The sequence below is a fragment of the Phascolarctos cinereus genome, unplaced genomic scaffold, assembly GCF_003287225.1.
Source record: "Phascolarctos cinereus isolate Bilbo 61053 unplaced genomic scaffold, phaCin_HiC Scaffold_726;HRSCAF=1367, whole genome shotgun sequence".
NCBI lineage: Eukaryota > Metazoa > Chordata > Mammalia > Diprotodontia > Phascolarctidae > Phascolarctos > Phascolarctos cinereus.
In genome coordinates this window covers 126,924,795-126,948,291 of record NW_027556098.1, presented here as the reverse complement: position 1 = coordinate 126,948,291, position 23,497 = coordinate 126,924,795, and the positions used below count along the sequence as shown (strand labels likewise).

The 23,497-nt window shown below is 37.4% G+C and overlaps 1 protein-coding gene across 2 annotated transcripts in view; it reads right to left on the bottom strand.

Moving 5' to 3' along the window:
* Positions 1–489: 489 nt before the first annotated feature.
* The window catches only part of MRAS (muscle RAS oncogene homolog), a 118,312-nt gene continuing 95,304 nt past the window's right edge, over positions 490–23,497 (bottom strand). For both annotated transcript variants that reach the window (XM_020986118.2, XM_078146780.1), the window contains 3 exons: positions 22,563–22,662; positions 12,241–12,320; positions 490–4,544 (listed from right to left, as the gene is read on the bottom strand). In XM_020986118.2, coding sequence (XP_020841777.1) covers positions 4,445–4,544; positions 12,241–12,320; positions 22,563–22,662 — 280 coding nt within the window. In that variant the 3' untranslated portion in view covers positions 490–4,444. The remainder of the gene's footprint in view (positions 4,545–12,240; positions 12,321–22,562; positions 22,663–23,497) is intronic.

The window sequence follows — 23,497 nt, the reverse complement described above, 5'->3', positions numbered from 1 at the left end:
CTGGCTCCTGGAACTGCTAGAGAAAACAAGTAGTGGACATTGTAGATGGGTTAATTATTGAGGACAGAATGGGTTTCTGTATTGGGAGAATGGAAGAAAGGAAGGAGAATTTAAAAATTTTCTGCTTCAAGGCAGGAATATGTGGGATAGCTTTATAGAGATCATAGGAGAAAGCTGGCTCCTTTTTTGATCTTCCTGTCTATGATTAATAGGCACACTTTCTCCCATAGGCTATGATTCAAATGTTTCCTGAGTCTTTACATCTATAGCTGAAAGGGATTATTGCTAAAGATGACAGGGCCCTGCAAAACATAGTAATTGAGTAAGGATATGAACTCTTTAATATACAATAACATCCTGTTAATGGAGAGTCATTTAAAAAAGTTGTTGTTGTTGTTGTTGTTTTTAATGAAAGGAACATGGAATATTACCCTAAGAAATGTGATGCAAATGAGATTCTATTTGAATAATGATGAGAGAAAAACCATATCAATGTGTCTCCTTTTTCCTTTATTAATGAATCAGAATACACAAAAACATAATAAAGAATTACATAAAAGGCTCAAGCATCATTCAAATGTTCTTTAGCAGTCATGTTCATTTCATAAAACTGGCATTTTTGTTAATAATGTATTACATAAAAATGGGATTGAACTCTATTTCTATAATTCAAGTATCCTTCATCCTAAGTAAACTTAATATACAGAATTTAAACTTATAGAACTGATAAAATAGGAAACTTCTTTGTTACAATTAACCTGAAGATTCAAACTCAAGGGATTTTTTTCTGGCTAGAGTATATCATGTGTTAGATGGGAGCACCTACTGGCAAAGTGCAGTATTGCATCCCAGCTGTATTGGACGTTCTGAATGGGAGGACAAAAAAAAAAGATGGAGAGCAAAGTTCTGGAAATCATCTACCTAGAGCTTGATCATTGAGATCATGAGAAGGGATGATTCCCTGAGGAAGTGAATGAGTATATAGAGAGAAGGCTAAGGACTATGTCTCAGAGGATCCCCACAATTAAAGGATGGCAGAGAAGAGCTATTAAAGGAGTAGTCCCAGAGGTGGGAGGAGAAACAGAAGCTAAGGAATGAGTGGGCCACATTAGCCAGCTTATAGGAAGGAGCTGTCAATGGTGCTGAAGGCTGCTCTACAGGAAGTCTGAAAACCCAGAGGAGTTCTTAGGTGCCAAGGGGGAGCTACCAGGGGACCAAGATAGAAATAAAAGTCAAAATGGCATACTTAGTCAAGGATTATCTTGCCAGATTAAAAAAAAATCAATACTAACAGTATCATCACTTTGAACTTATGGTAAGTTGAAGAAATACTAAGCTAAAGGTGATAGTATGTTATCCTTCTGTCCTTTTTTTTTTTTTTTGCTCCAAATAGCTACTTCTTTTCAATAAGGCACTGCATTGTATCCAGAGCAGAATGAATCCCTTAAGGTGTTATTTACTCATTTCATAGACGGGTGAAAGTGAGGCAAAGGGAGGTGCAAGCTCACAGTATATTCTGTATTGGAGCAAATGAAGAGGCCATGAAGTGAGCCAGTTCATCAATACAACCTCTTTTACCCAATTTCTGTCTCAGGCAATGAGGGTTTAAGTTGTATTAGGAGTCCAGAGTATGGAAACTGAAAGAAGTAGACTGTGACTCTGGGAGTAACCATATTTGCCACTAGGAATGTTGGAATGCCTTCTTCACCTCCTGTCTCCGTACCTTCTCAGAGCATCAGCATTAGACAGGAAACATGAACAATTATTCCCTTTCCTCAACAAAGTTCATTCTTGGCACCTTGACAAACATTCAACATCATCATTTCTGCTCAAGGCTGCTGGTTGATAGCAGAGTCCTATCCTTGGTATTATCTGTGTACAGTGACTCTCATCAGGTCCTACAGCTCTATTTCTGTTACATATCTCACTCACTCTCACTTCTATACAACTTTTCTTTCTCCATTCCAAATCTTTTCCTCGTCATAAGTCATTCTGTTGTCTTCAATTTCATCTCTTTCTGTCATGGAAACCCAGAGGGGTTCTTGTATTGTGTTTGGAGCCAAGGGGCTCATGGTTTTGAAAAGCACCTTTTTTATCTAATTTTTTTAAAAGGTCATAATGTTAAAGAAAAATTAAAAACTACTAAGATAATGCAATTCGTGATCCTTTTAGATTTCAAAAATAGGGACCATTAAAATGAAGTTTTACTCATATCTGATTCTTTAGGTGGCAGAATTAAGCTAGGTCCCTAGGTGCTGGTGATTGGGTTGAGTTAGTTCACATGCACAACAAGATGAAAAACAGAATGGAGGTCTCCTGACTTCTATTCTATTACTTTTAGCCTAGTGTTCTCTCTCCCTAGTTCTTTTTCTCCAAAGAATAGCTAGGCTACCCACTTGGGACTATTTAGTTCCTACATAACCTGATTTTAAATGTTTGGGACAAAAAGCAATTGACTTCATCTTGTGTTGCTCTCTCCAAGGAGAACTATAGCCCTCCAACTCTACCATTTCTTACCCCATTTAGATTAGACTTTCCTTCTCCTTCCTTTCTCCATATTGGATAAAACCATTACCCAGCCTTTATTAGAAGTGGCTAAGTGGGATTTGGACATTATTTTAGAGTGCTTTGAATGTACTCCCTCTAGGAATGTGTCAATAATAGCCACGTCACTACCTATATGGTCATTTTTTGCTCTTATATGTCATAGTCTAGCAGGTTAATACAAACATCTGCCAAGAAAGTCTCACTGATGTTAAAACCTATAAAGAACCAAGCAGGTTTTGCACTTTTCTGAGTTAGCATACATTGACCTTAAGGGGTTAAATTTGCTGGTCTTTAACAATGTTATTTTAATTAAGTGTTGCACATTTGTTTGTTCTTCCAAGATTTCACATTAGGCAGAACTCTCTGGATGATGTCCCCATTAGCCAGCCTATACATAGACATGTATAACAGAAGACAAATCGATAAGTATAAATTCATGTATCTTTTTTGAAGGGAGATAGATAGGGGAGAGAGCCTGGACCTGTTCTTTCATTGGTATAGGGAAATGCCAGGTAAGGGAACTCTACTAATGCAGGCTGGCAACTTCTCCATGATTTAGAGTCTTAGAGAGTTACCTAGAGCACTGAAGAAGTTAAGTGACTTGCCTGGGGTCACATAGCCAGTATGTGTCTGAGGCAGGTCTTTAACAAAGGTCATCCTGGCTTTCAGGCCAGCTCTCTATCCAGTATGACACGCTGCCTCTCCTTTGAGGAGAGATGTGGTTAAGATGTTTAAATTGATGCAGTTCCAGTCAGTAACAGACAATGAAAGGAAAGCATGAGGAAACATATGAGATGGGTTTCAGAAGTCCAAGAAACTAAGGGCCACTTTCACATGCCTGGGGAATATCCTGAACCTAGCATTTATTGCCCTAAAAATAAATTAATACATCTCTTAAAAAGTCAATAATCTTATCTCTGACAGTAAGCATTTCCAGGTTTAGTGAAAATGCTGTTTAAATTCGGCATGCACATGCCACCCTCTGCCCTTTTCAAAAAACAACTCTATTTCTCATCCTCTGTATTCTCAAACAGAGAAGACTCTCCTAAAAGAATCATATTTTCTCCAGTTTATGGATTGTGGAGTTGGCTCCCCTCCAAGGTTTGACACAATGCTTGGAATCCCTGGCAACAGCCAGGTTTCATTTCCAATCTCCAAACCACCATAATTTCATGTTATATTTAGTTTTGGCACTGCTAGGAGAACTCAGTTTAAAAAAATATTCCAGACACAGAATTATATAAGTCTGACGAGTGCCAAAGATTTCACTAGGCAGTGGGCATTGGCTCCCTTAATAAAATAATAATTTTTAAAACACCAAAAAAGAAAAAGCCAATGTGCAGAACCATTGAGTTACTGGGTCTGGAAGAAAAAAGGAGCCATTTCATAAACTGTTATACTTCATACTTTTGTGTGGATAAACAAGTCCACATCAAAATGACACAATTCAGTTTTTTTAAAAAAAGAAAATACCCACTAACAGAGGGAAGGAAGGAGGAAAAGGGGGACTTGATTGTATCAACACTTAAGGGGCTTAGATGCTGCTTTTGTTTACCTGCTATTTCCACTTATCCTGTGAATGACCTTGAAAGCTTGTCACTCTTTTGGCAAAGCCAGCCCAAATCCTTCTCTTTCCCCACCTATTCCCTCCAGAAGAAACTGGCCAAGGTTCAAGTATTCCTCAAAAGGGCAGGTTCTCTTCCTCCACCTTCCCTGCCCTCCTTCCTTCCTTCCCCACCCTACCCCACCCTACCCTCTTCTTCTTTTTCCTTAACGTGCCAAGATCTCTGGCCAAGGTTCACTGTTAGAAACAGCTGTCAGTGCAGTTAGGCAGTTGAGTGCATCACCGGGTCTCTCTAGTTCACATTCACAGCAGCAAAGAGGCTCTGAGGCCCTGTCACAATATCACACACTGGAGTTTGTGAGCACCTGTGGCCCGGTCCCCACGCCATTTGGTTTTCTTCTTTTTCTTCTGGCTTTTCTCTGGAATCTGTTGCCTACAGAAGTAGAAAGAGAAGAAGGAAAAGAATAACACTTGGCTTGTCTGATGAATCATAGAGCAGGGAGGTGGTGGGTGCAGTGGATAGAGCATTTGCCTTGGAGTCAGCAAGACTCATCTTTCTGAGTTCAAATCTGGCCTCAGACACTTACTAGCTGTGTGACCCTGGGCAAGTCACTTAACCTTGTTGGCCTCAGTTTCCTCATTGTAAAATGAGCTGGAGAAGAAAATGGCAAACCATTCCAGTATCTTTGCCAAGAAAACCCCAAATGAGGTCACAAAGAATAGGACAAGATTGAAAAATACCTGAACAACCACTTTCTGATGGATAGTAATGGTAGAGAACTGGCCTGAAAGAAGCCAGGAAAACCTGAGTTCAAATCTGGATTTTCACATATACTGGCTATGTCCAGGGTTACATATCTGGTGTCTGAGGCAGGATTCAAACTCAGGTTTTCCTAACTTCAAGTCTAATGCTCTACCCACTAAACCCCCTAGCCACTATTAGTAGTATTTTAGATTAGTTAGTTAATTAATTAGTTAAGAGCAGTTAGCATTTAAGTACAATTAGGAGAAGTATGTCTGTCTATGGGAAGAGATGCCTAAATGTCAGAAAAGGAGCTTGTCCTAATGGAGTTTGTGGATATTTAACTAATACTAGAAATTAGACTTTAAAAAAATCAGACTGGCAACAAAGGAGGATTTAATTAAAAAGGGGAAAAATCATCTCCTATAAGAGATCCTTTCGTTATTCATTCATGACACCGATATTCCTTGCCATCTGAGGCATCATTTTTACATAAGGACTAGGGAAAAATCTTAGAATTATATACCCCCAAAATATAAGCACTGGAACAGACTTTCAATACTGTTGATTCCAATGCATTTTATGAGAGCACAAAAATGGAAGGTGACTTGCCCAAGGCCCTTCCATGGTTAGAGGATTATAGATCTAGAATTGGAAAGGACCTCAGACCTATTTTATTTATAAAATCAACCTATGTAAATCATCAGCATTTTTATGTGTGACCAACTAAATCCAGCAGCAAGAGATAAAAAGAGAATTTCTTTTTAAAATAACTGCAGACAATATACAATACTTGGAAGTCTACCTGCCAAAACAAACCCAGGAACTGTATGGACACAATTACAAAATCTTTCTCACAAATAAATTGAGATCTAAACAAATGGAAAAATATTAATTGTTTGTGGGCAGCCTGAGCCAACATAATAAAAAATGACAATTCTACCTAAATTAATTTACTTATTCAGTGCCATACCAATCAAACTACTAAAAAATTATTTTATAGAGCTAGAAAAAAATCATAACAAAATTCATCTGGAAGAACAATAGGTCAAGAATACCAAGGGGATTAATGAAAAAAAATGCGAAGGAATGTAGTATAACCATAAGAGATCGCAAAAAAGTGTATTATAAAGTGGTGATCATAAAAACTATTAAGTACTGGATAAGAAATAAAGTGAATCAGTGGAATAGGTTAGGTATATAAGACACAGTAGTAAATAACCATGGTAATCTAATGTCTGATAAAGCCAAAGACCCCAGCTTTGGGGACAAAAGCTCATTATTTGGCAAAAACTTCTGAGAAAACCGGAAAACAGTATAGCTGAAACTAGGTCAAAATGGGTATATGATTTAAACATAAAGGGTAATAGCATATGCAAATTAGGAGAGCAAGAAATAGTTTACCTGTCAGATGTATGGAAAGGAGAAGAATTTATGACCAAACAAGAGATAGAGAGCATTACTAGATGTAAAATGGAGAATTTTGATTATATTAAATTTAAAAGGTTTTGCACAAACAAAACCAATACAACCGAGATTAAAAGGAAAGCAGAAAGCTGGGAGACAATTTTTATAGCAAATGCCTCTGATAAAGACCCCATTTCTCAAATATATAGAGAATGGAGTCAAATTTATAAGAATACAAGTAATTCCCAAATTGATATGTAGTCAAAGCATATAAACAAGTAGTTTTCATTTGAAGAAATCAAAACTATCTATAGTCACATGAAAAAATACTCTAAATCACTATTGATTAGAGAAATGCAAATTAAAACAACTCTGAGGTACCACCTCACACTTCTCAGATTGGCTAATGTGATAGAAAAAGAAAATGATAAATGTTAGAGAGGTTGTGGGGAAATTGGAACACTAATGCACTATTGGTGGAGTTGTGAAGTCATCTAACAATTCTGGAGAGCAATTTGGAACTATGCGCAAAGGGCAACCTAACTGTTCGTACTCTTTGATCTAGCAATATCCTACTAGGCTGTATCCCAAAGAGATTTTAAAAATAGGAGAAGAACATATTTGTACAAAGATATTTATAGCAGGTTTTTTTTGGTAGTGGCAAAGAATTGGAAATTGAAGGGATGCCCATGAATTGGGGAATGGCTGAACAAGTTGTGGTTTATGATTGTAATGGAACACTGTTGTGCTATAAGAAATGATGAGCAGGATGATTTCAGAAAACTTGGAAAGACTTACCATGAAGTGATTCAAAGTGAAGTGACCTGAACCAGGAGAACATTATACCCGGTAACAGCAATATTGTATGATTATCAACTGTTAATGACTTGGCTATTCTCAGCAATACCACGATCGAAGACAACTCCAAAGGACTCATGATGGAAAATGTTTTCCACCTCCAGTGAAAGAACTAATGGAGTCTGAATGCAGATCAAAGAGTACTATTTTTCACTTTCTTTATGTTGTTAGTGTTTTTTTTCCCTTTGAGTCTGTGTCTTTTTTCACAACATGACTAATATGGAAATATGCTTTACATGATTGCACATGTATAACTTATATCAAATTGTTTACTGTCTCAAGAAGGGAGAAGGTGAGGGAGGAAGAAAGAAAATTTAGAGCTCAAAATAAAAAAAAAGAATGTTAAAAATTGTCTTTACATATAATTTGGGAAAAAATAAAACATTATTTTAAAAAATAATTCTCCCATTTTACAGATGAGGAAACAGGGGCAGTTAGGAAAGAGGTAAGTTAAATCACTTGCCTAAAATGGCAAAGGGAGTAAATGGAACAGGTGGGATTAGACCCCAGGTTCTCTAATTATAGAATCAATGCTCTTTCCACTGTCACGAGGAGCCTTAGGACATCTAGTCTGTGCACTTTACAGATGAAAAAATATGAGGCTCAGAGAGGTCCTCAGTTGCCCAGAGTCAGACAGCTGTGTGAAGATAATTTTGATACCCCTACTCAATTTAATCAGCATTTACTCATTGTGATCTGCTAAGTTATTAGTGGACGTATTAGTGAATTAAGTAGAATAGGATTAAGTTTGAGTTAGTTATGTTAGTTAATGCTGTTAGGATAAGAGTTTTTATAAGTTATAATATTAATCCACCATGTACTGATGATTATATTAATTGGATCAGATTTATCAGCTAGATTTTTACTATATTAAGTTAGATCTGTGATAAGAATGTAATTGCTGCTTCCCCCCATCCCCATCCCAACTACCAGTGTAGTGCTTGAAATAAGGTTCATTTGCCTCTTCAGTCCTGTGAATCACTGCCACCCACTCCCTAGTGACCTTTGCTTCATAACCACAACTTCCTCAAAACCTAGATACTGTTGGTCGAACACTAGGGTCTTATGATTTTTGGAAGGCCCTGAGATATTGTTAATAGGGACTTATGGCATTTGGAAGGCCTTAAGATGTTAACAGGGTCTTATGACCTGTGGAAGGCCCTAACATGTTGTTAACAGGGTCTCATGACCTTTGGAAAGCTGCTGCTGAGATGGCCTGCAGTTGATGATTTGTGACTAATGACCTATGAAAGGCCTGTTCATAAAATGGTTAAGATTGATGAACATTTATTTCCTTTAGCCAACCAGAACATTTCCCCACTTCTGGACCTGACCAATCATGGAATTGTACCACCTCATTCTATTTCTGGTATTCCCTTAATTTTCTTTCCCAGCAATTTTTCCAGCAGAAGGGTCCCTGACCATGAGGACAGCCTTAAGCCCAATTGATTAAGGACCACCAATATCCCTAATAAATTGATCATGCTGAGAGTTCTTAGTGACCTTTTACAGAATGAAATTTTGTGGTCCACAGCTGATCTATTGTTATGGATTCAACTGAGAGCCCAAGTCAAGTTAGTGGTCAAGGGGTAAACAAAGGAGAAAGAAACATGACTTAAAAGAATAATTTCAAGAGATTTTTTTCTCTGAATGTAACATCTTTAGATGCATCTTTAGGGTACAATTCAAGGTGTAAATTCATAAGTGAAGTTTTTTTTTGTTTGCAACAATTTTTCTTCCCTTATGAGAAAGGTCTCTCAAATATTAAAAGGGTTTATAATTTACATGGACTTGTTTTTATTTATAGAACAGCTGTCTCTATTCGGGGATGGAAAAAGAGATGGCTACATATACATTTACTTGGATTTTATACATATAAACTCATATTTTGTTGTTGTTTAGTCATTTTTCAGTCATGCCTGACTCTTCATGACCCCTTTTGGGGTTTTCTTGACAAAGATACTGGAGCGGTTTGCCATTCTTTTCCCCACCTCATTTTACTAATGAAGAAACTAAGGCAAATGGGGTTATGTGACCACAGGATCACACAGCTAGTAAGTGTCTGAGGCCAGATTTGAACTCAGTCTTCCTGACTCCAGGCCTGGTGCTCTGTCCACTGCACCACCTAGCTGCCTAAACTCAGATAGCTCATACAAAATTTTTAGGTTAATTTTTTCCCCTTTTTAGCCAAACAATATTTATTTGTGGTGGAAGAGGTCTTAAAATCTATCTACACTAATCTTCTAATATTACAGATGAAGAAATCTGAAATGTTAGCTTATTCCGAAACATAATACTTCCAGAGACCTTCCTGAAATCTGAATATGTAAGCATAGCTGAGGAAGCATGGTGTATTGGGAAAGTACTGGTCTGAAAATCAGGAAATATAGACCCTTAGATCTGATTTTGTTGCTATCTGTGTGACTTTTATCAAGGTACTCTGAGTCTGTGTCAACACTTTTAACCTGGATCATAACAGCCTGAGAGTTGAAATCATCTAGTTCAAATGCTTCATTTTACAAAAGGAGAAACAGAGGCCAATAGAGGTTAAGTGACTTGTTCAGGGTAAATGAGCTATTCAGAAGTCAAATCCTAGTTCCTCTGTCTCTAAAACCAGGACTTTCTAATGAACCATCTGGTCAGCACCAGGGCAGGTGGTATGGATGCACTGCTTGAAATCATGGATCCTTAAGTAATTATATATTAGGATCAGTCAGCCAGTTAATAAACATGGATTTAGATGTATAATGAAGCTTAAAGATCATCTAATCCAACCTCTTTATTTCTAAACAAGGAAATGGAGACCCAGAGACATTAGGTGACTTTATCCAGAGTTACCCAAGCAACAAGTAGTGGAGTTGGGTCTTGCACCAAGGACCTTTGACTCCAAATCTAGTCCTTCCTCCACCAGCCCCACCACCTCTGCAATGTACTGGCAGTTAAAAATGTATGTGTTGTATAGAATACTTCAAAGCAACAGCAGTTTAGACTGTAGAGAAAAAAGTAGAATATATTACCATGACATTGTAGGAAAGATGCCTGTGAAAACTAGCTGTCGGGCTGTGTGAGAGAGGGCACGTGTCAAGGTACATCTATAACAAATTCTTTTGCTTTTATTTAAGTTTTGTTTGTTTTTCCTCTGAATTTTGCTATGGCTCAGCTTTTTAAAATTATAGTGTATAAAGTCAACTAACTGCCTACAATTCTATGGCTACAAATATTTATCTTTTTACAAATATAAATAATACTTATTTTGGTGGTTTCCTGTGGTGGATTTTGCAGTCCACGTCTAAGCCCTGCACTGACTTCATTACCCCAACCAACACTAGGGGCAGTGAATAGCAGAAATGCCTAATCTTAGAAAGGACCTTAAAAGCCCTTTCCAGATTTCCCTCGATTTATGAAAAGATAATCTTTTCCCCTTGAGACCTTACATTGTATTTTATTCTGTACTTCTCTGAAACAAGGATCATGTAATATTTTGTATTATAGCTATCTCTATATGTGTTACCCCCACCTCCCTAGACTATAAGCTATAAAAGAGTAGGGATGGTATTTTATAAACAATAACTTAGATTTAAATAATGCTTTAAGGTTTCTAATGAACTTTACATACATGGCTTCATAACAAGTTTATTTATAGATCTCAGGTTTCAGTTATTTAGATGTGGTGGATAGAGAGCTTGATACAAGCCACAAAGACCTAGGTTCAAATCCTGCTTTTGACACTTACTGACCCTGTGACCCTGGTCAAGTCACCAAACCTCTCAGTGCCTTAGGCAATTCTATAAAGTGATAAATTGCATAGAAGGTAGAGGGAGTTTCCTCCCCAGGGCCTTCCCTACATCAGTGAAATCACATGTCTAGTCTGCCAGTATCTATCATGGTGCTCTGCACATAGAAGGCACTTAGTAAATGTTAGATTAAATTGGATTGAAAGGAAAAGGGAAAGAGATAGGAAATGGTGGGGTGAGGGGGCAAAAGATTGATGTTGGGAAGCCAAAACTTTATGGTTCCAAATATAGTTATTTTATTTTATAATTTCTGTGGCCACTACGGACTGTTATTCATGTTGGAACAATCAATTAATCAATGAACAAGCATTTACTAAGTGACTCTTATGAGCCAGGCATTACACTAAACACTGAAGACACAAAACCAAAATTGAAATAGTCCCTGCCCTCAAGGAGCTTATATTCAAATGGAGGAGACAACATGCATATATAAGTATATAAAGGCTATATAAAATGAATATAAAGTAGTTTGGGGAAGGAGGACATTAAATAACATTCTTGGCAAAAATAGTGGAATGAGCCAAAGTGAGGAACTGGAAAAGCACAGAGATGTTTTGTTCAGCATGTGGGGATAGAGTGGATGGAATACATAGGAGAATTACTGGAGATCAGGCTGGAAAGGAAGGTTATAGCCAAATATGAAGGGATTTTGAGTTCCCTAAAGCAAAGGCCTCAAACACATGGCCAGCAACACTCCTGGGAGCTGGCCAGAACCAAATTAAAATTCAATTGGGAAATATTTAAAAAAATAAGTAAAAATATAGTAGGACACAGATGGTGTTAATATATGGTTTTCCATTTCTACCACACACTCCCTCCCCCTCTAGTCCTGGTACAGAAGATTGAGATAATAGATTTCCTGCCTTCTAATATCGATTACCCTATGTTATAATGAAATGTTTAGCATCTGAATAATATGGTAAGTAATTAGAAATGCAGAATATGCTTCCTTGTAAGTATCTTGAAAGGTAGATTCTCTAGTGTTCAATGCTGCTGAATTCTTTATGGTGATTCTGCAAATGGATGGCAAACTGTTTAGTTATTAATTTACCTTTCATGGTCAATTAAGAGACACATCCCTACATAACTTAATACCATTCAAACATTAAAGATTAATATCCTTTGAAAGTAATTCTGTAACCAACCTCACATGAAACAAAACCAAGAAGCTGTATGGAGCAAAACCTTCTAGTCCTGTAGGTATCTGAAAGCTAGGCCCTTGTTAATGTCACAGTAATAACAATAGCTACCATTTACATATAGCTTTAAGGCTTTCAAAGAACTTTGTGCATATTGGCATTTACCAAGAGAAAGGCATTACAACTTACCTAATCACTCTAACAAGGTCATGAAAGGCTTTGTCAACATTTAGTGGCGGATCCTTAGCACTGGTCTCTATATATGGAATCTGCAACACAAAAGATCTGCTTTATAAAAATGAAAAATGCAAACAGAGTCATCAAGCATCTTTCTAATTCAGAGATTCTTGGCATTTTAGTAAGCAATAGCTAACTCAAAATTCATGTGGGTCATGCACTGGCTGGGAAAATCATCCAACCTCTCCGTGTCCAGTCATTCTCTAAGACTATAAGTTGACCCGGTAGGGGCTGTTTATTTAGTCAGAGTTCCCTATATCAATTAAATGACAGTTCTGATCCCACCCACACACCACCACCAACCCCTCCATGACTTCAATAAGCATGTATATATTTGCATAATTGATAGGAAGTCACCTCTGGTGACACAGTTGGTGGTGTAGTCAGGAAGTCTGGAGTTCAAATTCAGCTTCAGACACTAGCTCTATGACCCTGGACAAATATTTTAAGCACTGTTTGCCTCAGTTTCCTCAACTTTAAAATGGGAATAATAATAACATTTTGCAGGGTCATTGTGAGGATCAAATGGCATAATTTTTTTAAGTGCTTCATATAGTGCTTGGTACATAGTAGGCACTTTATAAATGTTTATTCTTTTCCCTCCCTTCCTGTTAGGGATCTGTAAGGATGTAGAGGGCCACAGACAGTTCACAAGATCTCACTGAAGGGCTGAGGCCCCTCTTGGGTGCTGGTCCGCGAGAAGGTTGACTGGTTCGGTGCTCCATTCTATACATCTCTAACTTCCCTAGTTACTCATTAGTCATTAACAGTGTATTTGTGATTAGTAGTAGATAAGAGCATGGACTGTATATGCACTGTCCTTGAGCACAGCATGGGTTATACGTCATTGTAACTTGAGAAAGAGTTCCTGTTATTTTACTATATAAGTAAGTGCTTTGCTAAAAATAAACGGAGTTGCTGCCATCTTTTCTCCCGCCTCATCAATGCGTGCTCAGAGTGAAAGATCAAGCTGGTCTTGATTCTTCAGGTGATTGGGAAATCCTAGGTCCTAGGTAGGCTCTGTAGACGAGTGAACTAGTCGTGTACAACAAACTGACTCCCAACGTGGGGTTGCACTGCTGCCGTGAAGCTGCACTGAAGCTGCACTGAAGATACGGAGAGTAAGACAGCTGCATGAAACAGTTGGGACACGACTGGACAAAGAAGACGCGACACCCACATCAAGACACCGAGGTCTGTTGGAGCCAGGCAGCCTCCTTGTGAGAGGTCTCCGAATCGTATACCGTTGCAAGACTATGGAGTGGTAAGAGAATTTCTTACCATGAGGCAAAATCTAGGTAAACTCTCAGATAAGGAACAAAATGTTAGAGTAATATATCAAGTGATCAAGGAACAGGGGTGCTCAGTCACTCCCAAGAAAATAAGAGAGGTTTCTAGACATTATTGATGTAACATCTCCATGGCTTCCGAGGGAAGGGAGTTTAGATTTAGAACCATGGAAGATAGTGGGGGAATAATTGACAGAATTTTATAATACCAAAGGCCCAAAATCAGTTCCCCTGGGCACTTTCACTATATATAATCTTATAAAAATGGGCTCGCAAGCTGACATACAGGGTGAGAAGAGAAAATTCCCTGCCTGTACTCAAACTTCTTTGTTGTGCTCACCTAACAATAGCAGAGCAGGCTGTCCTGAGAGAGAGAACAGACCTAAGATTTATAGGTTATATCCTGACTTAGCTGAAGCTTCAAAACCCCCTCTACACTCTCCATACCCTGAGCTGTTAGATAGACTCAAGCAGGATTACGAGAGGGCCCTACACAACTACAGATTGTTTTGCCTTTTATAAAAACCAAAACCTTAAGAAAGATTTTGCCTGGTTTTAGAATACCATGGAAGGAAAAGATAAAATAAAATAAAAATAGTATTATTTCATTTGTGTAGGGAATTTCTGACAAGCAATTTTTAATAATTTAGATGTTATTAAAATGTGAACTAAAAGAAACTGAAAGGTTGTAAGATAACTGTGTAAAGTCAGCTAAATTATTGTATGAAGTCCAGTTAATCTTGTTCTATGATTTTTTATAACTGTCATTTAGAAAATCAGGTATATCTGTCTTTACCTATGATTAAAGAACAGCTTAGAGCTAAAACAATTTAACTATCACTCAGGAAAATTACCAAATTGTTAACTAAGTTATTTGAAGTTACTGTTTTAAAGTTAAGACCTAGAATTTTTAATTACTTCTGAGAGAAAAGGAGGGGCACAAGGCAATTCCCTTAACTTTGTAAGCTTGCCAAAAGCTCCTACCAGCTGTATGCCAAGGTCGTCTGCTCTGAGAAAAGAATTTGTTTATGTTATTGAGTTCCTAAACAATTCATTTAGCTTACCGAGAAATTGCAACTTTATATAAATAATTTCTAATAATTGGCTTTCTCACCAAGACAAGTTTAAATGTGGGAAAGAAAGGATGTTAAGTAAAATTTCTTATATATGTGAGACCTAGTAAATCTTTATTGCTTATTGCATTTCTATGAAAATAATTAACTGTATCTGGCTTTAAGCCATAATCAGTGAAACTTACTGCTTGAGGTAAAAGACTCTTAGAACTATAATTAATTTTGTTTTGAGTTTGAATTTGGGTATAGTTGTCTCATTAAATCAGTATTTCCCATTTTTCCTATTGTGATCCTTTAAGGAGGAATGTTTCTTACCATGTGCCGAAATTTTGTTCATAACACTATTAAACTTGTTAGTCAGAAATATTCCCAGACAAAAATAATTTATTATATGGATGATAAACTTTGCAGTTGTCCTACTACTACCAAACTCTCCTTATTAATGCCCAAGTTTTAACAAGCCTTTCAGTCTCATAGATTTATAATTACCCCTGACAAGGTACAAAAGGTATCACCCTTTGCTTACTTTAGGTATATTGTTCTACAGTCTACAAGCATACCACCAAAATGTTACAAATTAATCAAGATTCCTTGATAATTTTTAATAAGTTTCATACAATTTTTATGGATATTAATTACTTTTAGCTTGTCTAATAAATCACCACTAATCAATTATTTTAAGATGAATTTAAACTACTAGGATAACAGATAGCTAAAACTCAATTCATTTCCCCTTAATTTGTGGGCACGATATTTTACATTTACTGAGAGCTGTTATTTCTCCTGCCCACTGTTTGTGCTTTTTCTATCCATAAAACTGACAAAATACAAAACGAAATCTAATGAACTTGTTTGGGTTCCTTAAAATTCATCTGTTTTTATTATGCAAAGTAGTCAGGAAAATTAACGATGCTTTATGACTTCCCAGCCTTTGATAGTTATTGATTTAAAAGATTGCTTTTTTACTATTCCATTACAAAAAGCTAAAAATGATACATTACATGGATGACATTTTATGTACTCATGCTAATCCTGAAGTGTTAGAAGAAATTTTATAAAACACAAGAATTGTTCCAAAGTCATGGGCTTCAAATAGCCCCAGAAAAGATTCAAAAACATCCACCATTTCAATATTTAGGCCATCAAATACTTCAAGAGAAAATAGTTTTACATCCACCAACAATAGACCTACAAAAATTGAAAACACTTAATGATTTTCAGAAAATTATAGGAGATATACAGTGGCTTCGGTCACAGGTTGGCATTCCAAATTATAAATTGATACCCTTGTATGATTGCCTTAAAGGTGATCCTCAATTAGATTCACCCGGATACTGACCCCTGAGGCAAAGCAAACATTGTTGTATATTCAGGAACAAGTAGTTGGAGCACACACAAACAGGATTGATAGGCATGAAAGCATGGAAGCTTCTATATTTAACACCCCAAATTCTCCAACAGCAGTAATACATCAGAAACAAAGGCTTTTAGAATGGGTATATTTACCATCTCAGTCAAAAAACACTTTAAGTAATTATATGGTCCTGATAGGGGACTTAATACATAAAATTGATAACAGATGTTTAAAATTATGTGGCACGCATCCGGAAGTCATATACCTTCCATTTTCTCAACAAATAATTGAAATGGCAATACAAACAATGCCCAACTGGCAAGTGAATATCAATTTGAAGCTTGTGTATGGAAAACCCCTTAAATATCATGTAATCTTTGAGAATTGGCCTTGGATACAACCCACACATACATCAGGTGAACCTGTATACGGAATTAATGTCTTTACTGATGCCACAAAGATGAATAAGGCTTCTATCTGGTGCCCTAAAAGAAAGGAATTACAGGTGATTAATACACCTTTTACCTCCACACAACAGAATGAATTATATGCTGTCTATTGTGCCTTTCACAAATATAAGGAGCCAATGAATATCATCACAGATAGTAAATATGTAAAAGGAATCCTAAAACACCTAGAGACTGCAATAAAAAAAATACTGGTAATAATATCTGTCAGTTGCTTCATGATATACAACATTATATACAGAATAGGACAGAAAAATTTTATGTTTTGCATGTTCGGTCCCATACTCTTGCTCCAGGACCAATTTTTGAAGGTAATGATTTTGTTGATAAATCTTTAACAATGAATGTGGAAATAGCAAGGAATAGTCATAATCAATTACATTTATCTGCTAGGTCTTTAAGAACTTTATATGGCATAACAAAACACAAGCACATGAAATTGTTAAGCGCTGTGCTACTTGTGTGCCTTTTCAGCCCCCTTTTCATGTTGATGTATACAACCCCAAGGGACTTACACCTAACTCCTTATGGCAAATGGATGTTACTCATTATTCTCCCTTTGGAAGACAAAAGTATGTTCATGTTTCTATTGATAGTTATTCAGGCTTTATTTTTGCTACTGCTCAAGCGGGTGAGGCTGTCCGCTATGTTATTAATCATTTGCTTCATTGTTTTTCTTTGCTGGCCCACTTCAATGCTTAAAGACTGATAATGGTCCTGCATATATTTCACAGGGTTTTAAAAAGTTTTGTACTGAGTTCTTTATTAGTCATACTACTGGCCTTCCTTATAATCCTCGTAGTCAGGCCATAGTTGAATGCGCCAATTGTACATTAAAGATGGTGCTCCGAAAACAAAAAGGGGGATCTAAGGGATCCCCGTGGCATCAATTAAACACTGCACTCTATACTATAAATTATTTAAAATTCAACAGTTGTAACCTCTCTCCTGAAATGAAATATCTGGCAGGAAATGACAACAGTACTAGTGACACCACTAAATCAAACAAATTCCTTTTTCCTAAACACAATATGAAAGTCATGTGGAGAGACGTTGATGGTGTCTGGCAGGGCCCAGGGCAAGTGCTAACCTGGGGGCAAGGGTTTGTTCTTATTTTCACAGGTGATGGAGAACTTTGGGTCAGAATGAAGGATGTCTGCATTATCCATTCAGAAGGGACAAGGCAAGCAGAAAAGAAAACACAGACCGGCCAGGAATCGAAGGACTCGAAAGAATAAGAAGAAGGCACTACATGAACTTGTAACCAAGCTGTGACTCTTGTTATTGTCAGCAGTGGTACAGAGCACAGCAGCAGAGACAGGAAATACAACAAGATGGACTTTTGTGACAAAATCACCATGGCCAAGACTGGCTACATGGGGAGAGACAATACCTGAGGTTATTTTACAAGAGAATGCATCTGCAGGATTGGGGAAGGAATTTAATTTTACACCTCAAAAGAATGGGTCAATTACAGTAAAGTTTAATTTTCAAAGATTGGTATGAGTCATGTTCTGATCATATTTTTGGAATAATAGACCAAAGAAATCAATTAGCAATTGTTAGGAAGAAGAGATGTATTTCATGTGTAGTATTAGGAATTGTATCACTTATAGCTATTATACCTGCTTCTGTATTTTTATCTCAATCTATATCTATTGCAAGAAATGAAATGGTTCAAGCTGATTTTATGAATCAATTAGCTCGCAATGTATCAAAGGGTTTTCAAGCACAAAAAAGGATAGATGAGGGATTTTACCACATACTTGAGGGAATGAAGGAAACCATTATTGAAATAGGTGATGAATTGGATATTTTAGAATATAGAACACATTTGAAATGTGATTATAGGTATGAATTCATTTGCCTTACCAATGTTAAATACAATGACTCCCAATGGGAGTGGCAGAGAATATGTAGACATCTGAATGGGCTATTTGGGAATTCTACTGTTGCATTGGATATTGATGATTTATATAAAATTGCTGATGATATTGCGAGGCGGCTGATGAAGATTTGATGCCAGATAAGACTGCCCAACATACACTTGATTGGCTAGATGAACTCCGCAACCCTTTTGATGACTTGGACATTGGCTTATGTCTTTATTATCTCCTTTATTGCCATTATGTTTGCTATTGCTGGCCATGCTGTGTTTTGGACCGTGTTTGCTCAGGTGCATAGCTAATTGGATAAAGGACCTTGGGACTGAGCTTCATATGCTCCATCTCCGGCAAAAACAAAAAGGGGGAATTGTTAGGGATCTGTAAGGATGTAGAGGGCCACAGATAGTTCACGAGATCTCACTGAAGGGCTGAGGCCCCTCTCGGGTGCTGGTCCGCGAGAAGGTTGACTGGTTCAGTGCTCCATTCTATACATCTCTAACTTCCCTAGTTACTCATTAGTCATTAACAGTGTATTTGTGATTGGTAGTAGGTAAGTGCACGGACTGTGCATGCACTGTCCTTGAGCACAGCATGGGTTATACGTCATTGTAACTTGAGAAAGAGTTCCTGTTATTTTACTACATAAGTAAGTGCTTTGCTAAAAATAAACGGAGTTGCTGCCATCTTTTCTCCCGCCTCATCAATGCGTGCTCAGAGTGAAAGATCAAGCTGGTCTTGATTCTTCAGGTGATTGGGAAATCCTAGGTCCTAGGTAGGCTCTGTAGCTGGGTAAACTAGTTGTGCACAACACCTTCCTTTCCTCACATGTATATTTTGGAGTATCACTATGAAATCACTAGTCATCTAAATTTATTCCTTAACTAGGTAGGATGGCAACAGAAGTGATATTTTTGTAAGTTCACTATGGACCACCCAGCATGATAGAGGATATAGATGATGATATAAATCACAAAATTGGTACAGTGACAGCATAGAGTAGTGATGGGGTAGGGGTAGACTTCCACTACCTGACATCCACTAAATTCTGCTAAAATCAGGGCATATAAGTAAAATTGTGATTTTTCTTACTGACAATTTCACCTTATAACAAGGCTGAGGAAACAACAAAGAGATAGATGCTACTGTGGACTTAATTCTGAGCAAGCAAGAACCACTTGGGGAAATAGAAATGTTGGGAACCTTAGGGTAGCATGAACACACCACCTTGAAATATACAATAGCTAAGTTAGGAAAGGTTGAGCTGATAACCATCATAGACTTTAGCAAATCAGGTTTCCAGAAGTTTAGAGAAAAGATAAGAAGACATGAATCTAGGAAGATAGTTCAACAGGAATGAAAAGCTTCCATAATAAAATTCTGAAAGTACAAATGTCTCTCATTCTGAAGTAAAAAAACAACAAAAAGGAATACATCCAAACAGACCAGAATAGGTATAGATTTACAAAGGATATATGGAAAAAATAGAAGGGGTGGTGGTGACACAGTTAAATATGAATACTTAGATTTTAGGCAATGTGACAGGAAGGCTAAAGCCTATTATGATTTAAAGCTTCCTGAAAATGTTAAGGATGACAAAAAGTGCTTTTTGAAGATATGTCTGGGGTACAGGTCTACTGTTGGGGTAGAGTAAGTAATTTTAGCTGTTAATAGAGAGAAAGAAAAATTACTTGGCTCCAATTTTGCCTATGTCTTCTCTCTGAAAGAGAATGATCTCTAAAATAGAAAGAGTTAAAAAAAATTCTCATCGTGGAAGAACTGAACCCCAGATAGCGAAGGAGACAGAGAACATCTAGCTTCTCAAGGTTAGTTCAAATTGCCTGGTCCGAATGAATCACATGTCAGGATGTCATCGTTTGCAAAGAAGCCTCTTGAACACTTTGTCGATTAGGAATAAATGGTAGAGGCCTACAGGACAGAAAATGTAGCCTGATTTTCAAAAAGGTGAAAAAGCAAGGGTCTACGACAAAGTAACTACTTTGATGATTCCAGTGCAAAATTCTGTAAGTAGATGATTTGTGAGCCTTTAGAGAATCAGTATGAGCCAACCCATACATTAAGGACAAGTTATGGAGCATTGGGCTTTTAACTAAAAGGAACTTGGCAGATTATCTGTCAAATCCTTTCATTTTCATGCCAAATTAATTTCCTTCTTTTTTTTTTTTGACAGAACTAATGAGACTGATGAATCTGTACACATTGTGAACTGGGATTTCTTTCCCCCCCCCCCACTTAACAGTATTTTATTTTTTCCAATTACATGCAAAGATAGTTTTCAACATTCACTTTTATAAGATTTTGAGTTCCAAATTTTTTCTCCCTCCCTTCCCAAAGTGGCATGCAATCTGATATAGGCTATACATGTACAATCATATTAAACATGTGAATTGTTGATAACAATTTTTTTTGTGGAAAAGATGGAGAAATGTGTGTGATTGTTTGGTTAGTAAATTTAAAGCTGGCTGAGTTTTGACTGAGGAAAACCTGTGTGAATGAGTGAGTGAGAGAATGAAATGAATGAGTGAAAAAGCATTTATCAGGAGCTTACTATGTGCAAAGCATGGCCCTAAGCACCAGGGCTATAAATGGAAAAATAAGACAGTTCCTGCTCTCAGAGAACTTAGATTCTAATGGGGAGGATGATATATATTGGAGATGTCAACTGCAAGACAAATGGAAAGATCAACTATTCCTTAGGGTATAGCAGCAAGGCAGATGGTAAAATGTCTTCTTTGGTGTCACTTCCTTTAATAAAACCATATATTTTTCTGATACTTAAAGACTTGACAGGCTGAGGATTTGTGATGAGAATGTTTTCCCCCTGGGTCTTTAGTAGCTATGGTTGTTAGGGAAACAGGAGCTGAAGGGACAATTGCTGGGTCATATCTTCCCAAGACTTGCCTCCTCAGATGACGTCCATAGAGATTGGGCCAGAAGCAGGACCAGTGGCCTGGGACTGGTGCTGCTATTCTGGGGACTCGGGTTTGTATCCCTGATAGTGACACCTGATTGGCATTTGGCATTGGTGGTGGCATGAATGATCTTAGGGACATACTGCAAAGGAATATATACACATATATGAAGGTGTGTTGTCTGGTTAAAGAACAGAGAAAACACTGGCTCGCACAGGGTTTGAACCTGTGCCCTCTAACCAATTGAACTAATCACTCATAGTCAGCTCAACTCAATGACAGCAACTCACATTTCCATAGTGCTTTGTGGTTTATAAAATACTTTCCTTACAACAGCCTTGTGAGGTAGGTAGTACAAGTATCATTCCCCTCCCCCCCCATTTTACATATAAGGAAGCTAAAGTATAGAGGTAAAATGATTTCCCCAGGATCACACATCCAGTGAATCCAGATCTTCCAATTCTTTGGCAAGTGGGCTTTCTTTCTTCCCCCCCTCCCCAGACTTTCCTCCACCCGATGCACCATGCACTGTATCACACCCCCTCTCCAACAGAGGGTTGTATATAATTTTATACCAAGTCTGCTGTTATCAGAATAGTCCACCTGTATAAATCAAGCAAAAGTAAATTCTGGAGAAGGAGCTGAGTGATTCTACAAAGCAAAGTGACTACAAGGCTACTAAAAGATCTCCTAGAAGGAGGCTGCACATCATGTGTTAGCATGAAGAATGATTAAGAATTCCCTCTCCCACCTTCCTTAACTATAGTTTTAAATGAAAATGGAAATACAGCAAGGTTAAAACACTTCACTTTCTGTTTCTCTAGCCTTCCAACAAGAAGTATTTTTTTTTATTTCAAATAGTATAATCATGTCAGATCAGAAAGACTTGAGTTCAAATCTTGCCTCCTACTAAGCATATGACTCTGGCAAGTCTCTTAACCTCTGTTTGCCTTAGTTTCCTCTCCTATAAAATGGAGATACTTACTACTTACTAGGGTTGTTGTAAGGATCAAGTGAGATATTTGTAAAACATTTTCATAACCTTAAATCACTTTATAAATGCTAATCATCATCATCATCATCATTTTCCAAAAATCCCATCATTCTCCTTCCTAATTCTTCCTTAATTGGATGAATTGGCATCTGGAGTTTCATTTCTTATTCACAAACTGAATTCTCCATATCTCCAATATCATTGAACCTTTATTCCTTCCTTTAGACATTTTTAGACACCGCTCCTCCTCCCCCCAAACCATACACACCCATGCGACCTACATTGTGTTTTGTTGCCATTTCTTTTCCTTGTTCCCGGGTGATTTTCCTCAAGTGCATCAGATCAACCTTGTTGGCCACCAAGATCATTGGAAAGGACTCCCTGGGAAATAAGGGGACAAGAAAAACATATCACCACAATTAAATACAGATGTATCAAATGTCACCGATTACTGGCCTCAGAAAGACAAGGAACGACAAACACATCTAGTGGTTAGTTTGTTGTTATTCAGTTGTTTCAGTAGTGTCCAACTCTGATTCCATTTGGGGTTTTCCATTTGGGAGTGTTTTGACATTTCCTTCTCCAGCTCATTTTATAGATGAGGAAACTGAGGCAAACAGGATTGAGTGTCTTGCCCCAGGCCACACAGCTAGTAAAAGTTTGAGTAGTTAGTTAGCCTGCCATAATACTAACAGTGGTAAAGTCATACACAAAGCAACCATATTTGGACACAAGAGAGAGATGCTGGCCTCTATATTCCCCAAGACCTATTTTTAGGGGCCAAATTGCCAAACACCTAGGATATTGGGAGCCAGGAAGGGTATGGGAAACTGAGATGCAAAATTAATCTAGAAAGTTCAATCTATTTAGGACTGTAGTTTTATCTCATTATCATACCACATCTATTCTCTCTGATTCCCCAAAAGAACCAGACAAGCTCAACTAATTTTGGTTTAAGTTTTTTTTCTTCTTCTTACTACTTATATCCGTCCTATAGTGGGGCTGTTCATGGTCTTGGAAAGAGCTTAAAGCTAGGCAGGTACAGAAAGAGAATCAAACGGTTGTCACAAGCTGTAGAGGGATGATGAGAGATAGCCCTTGTAAAATTATAAAGTGGAAGAAATTTATAAGCTCAATATGAGTCAGTGAATGAAATGACATGGGAACCTGAAAAGAGAGAGGCCCAGGACTGGGCAGACTATATGATGCAATGGAT